At 40.0% G+C, this 11,161-nt stretch overlaps 1 protein-coding gene across 1 annotated transcript; it reads left to right on the top strand.

The window, feature by feature from the left end:
* The first annotated feature begins 1,351 nt into the window (after nucleotides 1-1,351).
* LOC133057468 (keratin-associated protein 9-2-like) lies at nucleotides 1,352-1,876 on the top strand. Its single transcript, XM_061143993.1, has one exon. It carries the CDS (start codon nucleotides 1,352-1,354, stop codon nucleotides 1,874-1,876), a length of 525 nt encoding a protein of 174 aa, XP_060999976.1.
* The last annotated feature ends 9,285 nt before the right edge of the window (nucleotides 1,877-11,161 follow it).

Raw genomic sequence — 11,161 nt, forward strand, 5'->3', positions numbered from 1 at the left:
TTTCATTGTTCAATCTCACAATCATAATGTAAAAGGAAGTCAATTCTATATTCTTTCATTTATATAACGATTAAAAAAAGTCAGAACTGACTTACAGAGTTGTAAGTCAACAGAGCATTTAGCAACCTTTCGGGATGACTGAGGGGGTATAATTTTGAGGGAACAGGGTTAACTTCTATTGCTTAACCTGCTGGTATTGACAAGGGTTTGTTCATTCTTGTAATAATCTATGAGCTTGAATATTAATAATTTTCATTTTATCATTTACTTTTCAAATAAATGGTGTAACTAAAACATGTTTAAGCATGTTAGAGCTCTAACAATAGATTAGATATTAACTAATTCAATTCTATCATTAAATGAAAGAAAGGAAAAGAGAGAGAGAAGGAAAGAAAGAAGGAAAGGAAAGACAGAGGGAAGAAGGAAAGGAAGGATTGAAGGAAGAAGGAAGGAAAGGTGGAAGAAAGAAGAAAGAGGACAATAAAAAGAAAGATTACAATAATGAAGATGCTATCATTAAGATGAGATCATCGACTCTGTTGATAAACAAGGGTGGGACTAGAGTCACCAACTCTCCCTGGTTTGCTGAGAATTGCCCCAATTATTCAGTGGGTCACTGGATGAGCCTCATCCAGGGAAATTCCTCTTTCCTGGATAAATCAGGACTATCGATCACCCGAGAAGTAAAGTACTGAAACTTTCTCAGTCCCAGTGTACAGTTTCTGCTTCTACTCACCTGTTTTGATTCTGCTTTGCCATGCGAAAGAGATTATGCCAGACACCATCTAACCAACTGTGATAGAACTGGGATACATGGCAGGGGGTGGGTGTAGGGGGTACATAGGGATGCCTGTAGTGGTCTAGAGTCAGGCTTTTGTAGGTAAACAGATTTGAACTCTGACATGGATTCAGTTTGTCATTGTGAAGATGTCAGCCATTATGCCCCTCACCCCAGGGGAACTTCCCAGATTCCATATAGCAAAAGGACCAAAGCTGGAGAAGGACAAGGCTATAACCCTTCCAGGCCAGCTAGAACGATATCACATGATCACATTATGACTGAGCAGGAACAATACGTATGATGGGATCACCTTCTTTTTATCTGAGGAAAAATTCTATGAATTATTATCAATTAGAAACACTTTTAAAAGATTCATAACATCTAGGAAACAACTTCCTCATATACAATCCCTTCAGTGACTATGGAAAACAAGGCCAACAACAATAAGGAAAAGTCTGCTTATTGGTTCACACCCTGGGAGCCCAGTATATAAAAGTACAAGAATTGAAGAAGTGATCAGAATCTGAGACACTCACCTCTGAACAAGAACCTACACACCACCCTGAGACCATGACCCACTCCTGCTGCTCCCGTTGCTGCCAGCCTACCTGCTGCAGGACCACCTGCTGTAGGACCATATGCTTCCAGCCCACCTGTAGTGGGTCCAGCTCTTGTGGGTCCAGCTGCTGCCAGTCCAGCTGCCCCGCAACTTGCTCTCAAACCACCTGCTGCCAACCTACTTATGTGACCACCTGCTGCCAGCCCACCTGCTGTAGGACCACCTGCTGCAAACCCACCTGTGTGACCACCTGCTGCCAGCCCACCTGCTGTGGATCCAGCAGCTGTGGACAAACCTGCGCTGGTTCTAACTGCTGTCAGCCTTGCTGCCAGCCAGCTTCCTGTGCACCCGTGTACTGCCACAGAACCTGCTACCACCCCACATGCTGCTGCCTGCCTGGGTGCCTAGACCAGAGCTGTGGATCCAGTTGCTGCCAGCCTTGCAGCCGCCCTATCTGCTGTCAAACTACCTGCTGCAGGACCACCTGCTGCCGCCCTAGCTGTGTGTCCAGCTGCTGCCAGCCTTCCTGCTGCTGATCACTTTGCTAAAGAATCACTGTCTCACAAATCAACAATCTTACCACCTGATTTGGCATTTCAGAACAAATTTTACTTCCAAATGTTGCTGAAAGCAACATTCTGTCACCAAATTTATGTTATTCATTTCCCTGTTTAAAAGTCTGAGGATCAACTTGATGGAGTGTGAAGGAATTTACCTTAATTCTCTTCTTCTTATGTGTGGGTCATGTTCCTGCTTTCTGCATCCTAGATAGTGTTGGTCTCTGATTTGACTCAGAAATCAGAATCTTCACCTCCTCTCTACATGCAACTTAGGAAGATACATGCTTATGACTTTCTGCAGTTTCTGCTACTTATCTTTATAACCTTCATAATCATGTTTCTTTTCAATGTACTCATGATTCTTGTATCCTGCTTTCTTCTTTTCATAATCACTTTGAGTGCCTCCCTAGAAGCAGGGAATATTACTTAGATTTCCAAATAAATCTTGTGCTACTATTAATTCCATATTGTGTTTGGTGTTTTTATACAACATTCATGATGTGAGGATTTACACACATGTGCATATGATATGTACTATTCATTCTAAGATCATACAGTCCCCCATAATTATTATTTGCATTTTTCACATGAGAAAATGTCCAACTTGATAGACTATCTCAAAAGGAACATTTGTTACTTTTACCAGGTAAAGAAATAGAACTTGCTGCCATTACTTTCAAATTCTCTCTTTCACTCATTTCTAAATGTAGGCAAGTTCACTTTATATAAAGTTTCTAAACTTTATATAAATGAGAATATAGAATTGACTAATTTCTCTTTATGTTATGACTGTGAGACTCCTTCATGTAATCATCTGTAGTCCATTCATTCTCCTTGCTGTCTAATCTTCCACTGAATGAATACGACATGTTTTATTTGTTTACTGTTGATATATATGTAGATCGTTTTCAGTTTGGAGCTAATAAAAGTAGTGTTGCTATGAATGTTTTACAACAAGTCCTTTGGTACACACATATAAATATTTTTGTTGGAAAAACTCTGTAAGAATTGCTTGGACAGGATGTTTATACACTCTCTGTAGAGGTCCTTCCCATTTTATTCAATTTCCTTCTAGGTATTTTAAAGTCTAAGTTATAAGACATAACTAGGACCAGAATCAATTTATGCAAAGGCACTTTACAGAAAAATTGTGATATCAAGACGAGCAGAAATTTCTCTAGCCTGATGAGGATTTGAATAATGAATGTGTGTTTCTTAAATATAGTTGGGATTGTCAGTCGTGGAGGTTCAAAGTCAAGAGAGGCACACGTGCAAAGGTTAGCAGCACAGCCAAGCACTGCAGGGGAAAGAGACTGCACCTGAGTCTTCCAGTCCCTTAGGGAAGACCACGTGTTTGACATGATTGCATGAGATGCCACTCAGCATTCCGTCTTACCAAACACTTCTTCTGATTGCTTACAGAATAACCTTCTGATTGTTATTTGACTTTCCTCTTAGTTCTTCATGCAGATAGAAATGACTGATCAAGTAGATTATGAAAATATTACCACAATTATAATTGTGATCCTTAAATTGGAATATTAATTTATGTCATGGATAAGTTGTTATGATTCAATAGAGGACTTGATTGTAATATAATACAGTAATGTAATATAATACAGTACTGTAATACTAGAACATAACACAGTTTTCTGTATGTAAATAAAAGCAGATTTCTGAGTCTGCAAGAATCATTTCAGTTGGTTGCACATTTGTCAAAATAATAAAGATCAACTTGAATGGGAATACCAGACCACCTGACCTGCCTCCGAGAAATCTGTATGTAGGTCAAGAAGCAACAGTTAGACCTGGACATGGAACAACAGATTGTTTCCAAATCGGGAAAGGAGTATATCAAGGCTATGTTGTCACTCTGGTTATTTAATTTACATGCAGAGTACATCATGAAAAATGCTGGGCTGGATGAAGCACAAGCTGGAATCAAGATTGCTGGGAGAAATATCAATAACCTCAGATATGCAGATGACACCACCCTTATGGCAGACAGAGAGGAAGGAACTAAAGAGTCTCTTGATCAAAGTGAGAGAGGAGAGTGAAAAAGCTGGCTTAGAACTCAACATTCAGAAAACTAAGATCATGGGATCTGATTGCATCACTTAATGGCAAATAGATGGAGAAACAATGGAAACAGTGACAGACTTTGTTTGGGGGGGCTCCAAAATCACTGCAGATGGTGACTGCAGCCATGAAATTAAAAGACGCCTACTCCTTGGGAGGAAAGTTATGACCAACCCAGACAGTATATTAAAAAGCAGAGATATTACTTTGCCAACCAATGTCCATCTAGTCAAAGCTATGGTTTTTCCAGTAGTCATGGATGGATGTGAGAGTTGGACTATAAAGAAAGCTGAGTGCCAAAGAATTGATGCTTTTGAACTGTGGTGTTGGAAAAGACTCTTGAGAGTCCCTTGGACAGCTAGGAGCTACAACCAGTCCATCCTAAAGGAAATCAGTCCTGACTCTTCATTGAAAGGACTGATGCTGAAGCTGAAACTCCAATACTTTGGCCACCTGATGCAGAGAACTGACTCACTAGAAAGGACCCTGAAGCTGGGAAAGGTTGAAGGAGGAGAAGGGGATGACAGAGGATGAGATGGTTGGATGGCCTCACTGACTCTATGGACATGAGTTTGGGTAAGCTGCAGGAGTTGGTGATGCACAGGGAAGCCTGGCATGCTGCAGTCCATGGGATCGCAATGAGTTGGACATGACTGAGTGACTGAACTGTACTGAAGTGAAAGCATTTGGGGAGAGAGCATCTTTTTGCCTAGGTGAATGGATATCATAATTTCATGGTGCAATGTCTTATTATTTTAATGCTATGCCTTTGAGTGCTTGTGGACCTAGAGCAAAACAGCACTGTCAACAACAAATCAATCAGTTATAGTGCTTGAACAAGACAGAGAATTTAGAGACTTCACAGAGACTCATTAATAGAAGGGACCCTTACAGTCCCCTGATAGAATTCACTCACAGAGGCTACAAATCAAAGATACACTATTCCAACTGTTTGATTGTTTAGTTGATGCTTCCATACCTCCAGTGGTGTGACTCCTAGTGCTGTGGTAACCCATTCCATTTTCAAGCATCTCTCATAAATAGGAATTGATTATTTTAGCATTTCTCCTTCCCTCAATCCAGTCTCCTGAATCTTTTGCTGACTGGGATCACTTGTTAGACACTCAGAATGGCATTGCTGAGCTGTTACTCTTCCCAGGAGAAGACACCTGTACTGCAAAATCACATTGATTTCTCCCTTATCCTTGGCATGTGCTCTCCCAACTCTTGGGATGCACTTTTCATTATGCCCAGTATTTGCCTACTGACTACAGAACCTTAAGATTCTCTTTTTTCCCCAAGACCTCTATCACTGACCTTTTCAATCAGATGTGTAGTGTTAAGGTTAAGTCAGAGTAGTTTCCCTAAATATTCTAGATGTTACCAGATTATAGTTTAGTAGAATGAAATATCATTGAAACAAATAGGTGTATGTGATCATTCTTTTGACTTTTTTTTGTTCCTTTGTAAGATGCTTCTAGTGTACACTATCCACTTTCTGTACTAAGTTCCCTCATAGATTTGTGCTTCTATTTATCTTATCTTCAACCATAAGTTCTCCATGGTGGAAAAAGACAATAGCTCTCAGTTATGGGAGTTAATATCATATGGAAGAGAGTTCAAATTTCTGTTCTGCTACTCATTAACACTTGATTAGGGGAATATATACATAAGTCACCTCAAGAAGTGTTTCACATATATTATGTTATGACCTTTAAACATCTATTTTTCCACTACTTTCTTTCTATATATTAGGTCCACCCATGGATTAGAAGTATTTTCTTTCTCTTTCTCTCTCTCTTTTTTTTTTTTTAAATTTTTATTATTATTATTTTTTTTTCCAGTGGGTTTTGTCATACATTTCACAGGGTCAGTCCGTCTGCAAGTAGACACCTTTTGAAAAGACCACGATTCTTATATTTTCAAGGATATCTCAAAACAAATTGATTCATCACCATTATTAGTAGAGAATCATTTTTTTTCTTACTTGTTCCATGACAATGTAAGATTTTGTCTACTTTGTTTAAGTCTGTATGCCTTACTTAACATAAACCATTCTGAAATTTATAAATTATTTAGCTTCCAAGTCATAGTATTAATGAGAACCTATAGCACATCCATAGAGAACAGCAGAGCTTAGTGCTGCCCTCAATGATTAAAGAATACATGAGTAATAATTGCCAGCCCATTTGTGGTGTGTAGACTTTTTGATGATGGCCAATCTTGTTGGTGTGAGATGATACCTCATTGTAGATTTAATTTGCATTTCTCTAATAAAGAACGATGTTGAGCATCTTTTCATGTGTTTATTAGCCATTTTTATGTCTTCTTTGGAGAAACGCTTGTGAGAGGGTAACAGGCAGGAAGACCAGGGGTCTCCAAACGGAGGAAGTAGGCTGCAAATGTCAGACATTTTTTATCTCTCTCTTAAGTGGCAGGAGGAAACAAACCACAAGTGTTAAGATTTTTTTCCCCTTCTCTATACAAATTTAAAAAGAGGTTTCTCTTAAAATTCTGTATTGCCATGACGACACCTGATTCCATCTGAACTTAACTTTTCTCAGACCTTGAGCTAACCAATGCATTTTTCTTATGGAGATGTTTGTCTTAAGCTATGTTATGTACTATGTATTTACCCTAGACACTGTCTTCAAGTCGGTTCCACCTAAGACTCAGAACCAACTTGACAAACCAGTATGTTTTACTCATACATTGTTCTCCTAATCAATGTTAATGAAATTATATATTTGCTTGGAAAACTGCCTTTCTTCAAGATTCATGTCAGTCATTTTATGGCCCAGGATGACTCAACTGGTGCCAATGATATCTCAAAATGCATGTTGTGGGTGAGGGGCCTGGTGCCATTCTCTGAGTTTTGAGACATTTCCTTTCTCTGATTAGCAGACTGTTAGTAGCTATATAATATCCAGCTAAAGACTAGCAGGGGGCATTCTCTCTGCTCCTTTCTGATGTCTATGTCAGAAGCTTTCTCTATCTCTTTTATACTTTAACAAAACTTTATGAAACAAAAGCTCCTAGTGATCAAACCTCGTCACCAGCCCCGGATTGAATTCTTCTCCAGAGGCCAAGAATCCTGTCGTCTTTCATGGTTTAGGAACAACATTTCACTTGTTTAGTCCTTCTGGTCGCTTTTTGACTGGGTTGTTTGTTTTTCTGGTATTGAGCTGCTTGGACATATGCCCTCAGGAAACCTTAATTGAAAAAAACACATCTGCCCCAATGTTCATTGCAGCACTAATTTACAATTGCAAGGACATGGAAGCAACCTAAATGTCTATCAACAGATGAATGGATAAAGAAATTGTGAAGGAGGAAACAGACAGAACAGGCTCCATCTTGAAAGCAGGACTCCATCTTGGGCCGGACTGTGGACTTTGAGCTATATGCCCAGTATCTATAGAAACAACATACCAACTGGAAAACCAGGCCCCCTGGATGGAAGAGCCTCAGGGCTCGTACCTAGACACTTTGTTGCCTAGAAGAATACCCTAATTATCTGTGTAACCAAATAGAATCATAAATTCTATTATGCTTATTGGGGTATGACAACAGGCCTATTGATAATTGTCCACTGTTAACTACCTAGGCTTAAGGCATATGAATCACGGGTTAACTTTGATTATATCTTTCTTTTCCTTTATTCAGACTAGTTTCAGGGAATTTGGGGAGGTGGGTTGGGCACATACACTTAGGGTATATAAGGTTTTCACAAAAACTGGTCAGGGTTCTTGGCTAAGAGGAGACTCTGCCTTGGGCCTGCCAGTGTAATAAACTGCACTCCATTATCTGCATTGTCCTTCTGAGTGAGTTTGTTTCCCAGAACGCATGGCTACAACAGTGGTACATAATAGTGTACATTCCATACACAATGGAATATTACTCAGCTGTAGAAAGGAACACATTTGAATCCATTCTAATGCAGCAGATGAACTTAGAGCCTATTATACGAGTGAAGTAAGTCAGAAAGAGAAAGACAAATATTGCAAATTAATGTGTATGTATAGAATCTAGAAAGATGGTACTGATGATCCTATTTGCAGGGCAGCAAAGGAGATACAGACATAATGAACAGATGTATAGTCACAGTGCAGGAGGGAGAGCGTGGCATGACTCGAGAAAGTAGCATCGAAACATATACGTTACCATATATGAAATGAACGTGTGTATATGTGTATGTGTGTATGTTAGTCACTCGGCCATGTCTGACTCTTTGAGACCCCATGAACTGTAGCCTGCCAGGCTCTTCTGTTCATGGGATTCTCTGGAAACTGGAGTCATTCCCTTTTCAGGGGATCTTCCTACCCAGGGTTTGAACCCAGGTCTCTTGCATTGCAGGAAGATTCTTTACCATCTGAGCCACCAGGGAAGCCCATAAAGTGGATAGCCAGTGGAAATTTGTGGTACGATGCAGAACCCAAAGCTGGTGCTCTGTGATGACTTAGAGGGGTGGAATGGAGAAGGAGGTGGGAAGGTGGTTTAGGAGGAAGTGATGTTTGTGTTGTAGCCACACCTTCCTGGAAACAAACTCAGAAGGACAATGCAGATAGTGGAGTGCAGTTTATTACACCAGCGGGCCCAAGGTAGCGTCTCCTCTTAGCCAAGGACCCCGACCAGTTTTTGTTAAAACCGTACATACCCTAAGTGTACATGCCCAAACCCACCTCCCCAGATTCCCTGAAACTAGTCTGAACAAAGGAAAAGAAAGAAACAGTCAAAGTTAACCTGTGATTCATATACCTTAAGACTAGGTAGTTAACAGTGGACAATTATCAATAGGCCTGTTGTCATACCCCAATAAGCATAATAGAATTTATGATTCTATTTGGTTACACAGATAATTAGGGTATTCTTTTATGCAACAGAGAGTCTAGGTACGAGCCCTGGGGCTCTTCCATTCAGGCGGTCTGGTTTTCCAGTTGGTATGTTGTTTCTATAGATACTGGGCATATAGCTCAAAGTCCACAGTCCGGCCCAAGATGGAGTCCTGCTTTCAAGATGGAGCCTGTTCTGTCTGTTTCCTCCTTCTTATATATACTTATGGTGGATTTATGTTGATGTATTGTGGAAACCATTGCAATATTGTAATTATATCTAATTAAAAATAGTATTTAAAATAATTACCAGCCGAATTCCATTTGATTTCTACAAAATCAAATTGATCATAATATATGAGCATTCAATATCTTAAATTTCATCACCTGTTAACTTCAGTAGAAGCTTTTAAGCCAAATGGAGTATTTTGACTATGACAGATAACACTTCTGCTGTGCAAGGGTAGTGGAAAGAGAAAATACTCACAGTGAACAGTGAGTCAGTACACATGTCCATTATATATATATTTATATATATATATATTCTTTTTTTTGAGGAAATGTGCCCTGAGGAAATTATGCTTTTTGTCTATCTGCAAGTGGTAAAAGGACTGACTGATTGGATTGAGCCAAGGGAGGAGCAAGAGTGGAAAGTAAAGGGATTTGGAGAATTATTTAGGTGGAGGTAGGTGTGAGGGCAGAAAGTGTTTCCCACTATGTCCCACATCAATGACCTCCAGATGTTTACCACATAGGAGACACCGGACAGCTACAAGTTTGGGATATCTTATCCCATCTCGATCATTAGGTATATCGATACTTATACAAGAGAGCAGGAACGGACTCCATGGTGGCAGGGATGGAAGGTTTGTGTGGACCAACAGCACAGGCTTGCTCTGACCATGGCTGGCACTGCTGTATATGCTGCTGGTCAGAAGCAGAGAATAATATCCCTCAGGAAATCTAGCCATCTAACTTGAAAGCAAGTTAGTTTTCCTCTTAGATTACATGTGCATGGAAAAGACAGAAATTCCTCTTTAATAAGATTCCATGTTATAAACATGGATTGTTGTTACTATCAGGAGTACTATTCACAAGCTTATAGTAATATTGTCATAGGATTCTGAATAGTAAAACTTAGGACCCACAGACCCACTTTTTAATGAAGAAGATCAATAAGAGGCAAATGAACAAGGGATCAACTTGTTCTACCATACATCACATGACAGAGATGGCTGACCCATGGAAAATTAGAATCATCTTGTTCAGTTCAGTTCAGTCACTCAGTCATGTCCAACTCTTTGTGACTGCATGGACTGCAGCACACCACGCTTCCCTGTCCATCACCAACTCCTGGAGCTTACTCAAACTCATGTCCATTGAGTCAGTGATGCCATCCAACCATCTCATCCTCTGTCATCCCCTTCTCCTGCCTTCAATCTTTCCCAGCTTCAGGGTCCATTCAAATGAGTCAGTTCTTCGCATCAGGTGGCCGAAGTATTAGAGTTTCAGCTTCAGCATCATTCCTTTCAATGAATAGTCAAGACTGATTTCCTTTAGGATGGATTGGTTGGATCTCCTTGCAGTCCAAGGGACTCTCAAGAGTCCACTCCAACACCACAGTTCAAAAGTGTCAGTTCTTCAGGGCTCAGCTTTCTTTATAGTCCAACTCTCACATCCATCCATGACTATTGGAAAAACCATAACTTTGACTAGATGAACCTTTGTTGGCAAAGTAATTCTCTGCTTCTTAATATACTGTCTAGGTTGGTCATAACTTTTTTTTCAAGGAGCAAGTGTCTTTCAATTTCATGGCTGCAGTCACCATCTGCAGTGATTTTGGAGCCCCCCAAAAGTGTCTTTCAAAGTTTCTAGTGTTTCCCCATCTATTTGCCATGAAGTGATGGGACCATATGCCATGACCTTAGTTTTCTGAATGTTGAGTTTTAAGCCAAGAGTATTGAGCCTCTTTCAGGTTCATCAAGAGATCGCTGGCCCATGGAAAATTAGAATGGTTTTGCAGATGTGCAGTAAAGAACCAACTTAGAGATGACAACACACGAGGTTGATATGTTGTTGGCCTCTATGTGGTTCCCATATAGATAGTACCATGTATATCCACAAAGTTAGTATACATGGTTTCAGAAACTGAAGTAGCAGTGAACCCTCTCACTTTAACTCAGGGTGACATATATGGGAATCTGTTCTTCCCCTCCCCATGGATCTACACTCTCCTGGATTGAAGGGTTTAATACTATAAAAGTCACACATTTTAGGGAATATAGTCTATGTTTAAACTGTCACCTGGTCATTTTGGACTCCTCATGTAGATAGACCAGTGGGCAGAGAG

Source organism: Dama dama, chromosome 5 (assembly GCF_033118175.1).
Source record: "Dama dama isolate Ldn47 chromosome 5, ASM3311817v1, whole genome shotgun sequence".
NCBI classification, from domain to species: domain Eukaryota; kingdom Metazoa; phylum Chordata; class Mammalia; order Artiodactyla; family Cervidae; genus Dama; species Dama dama.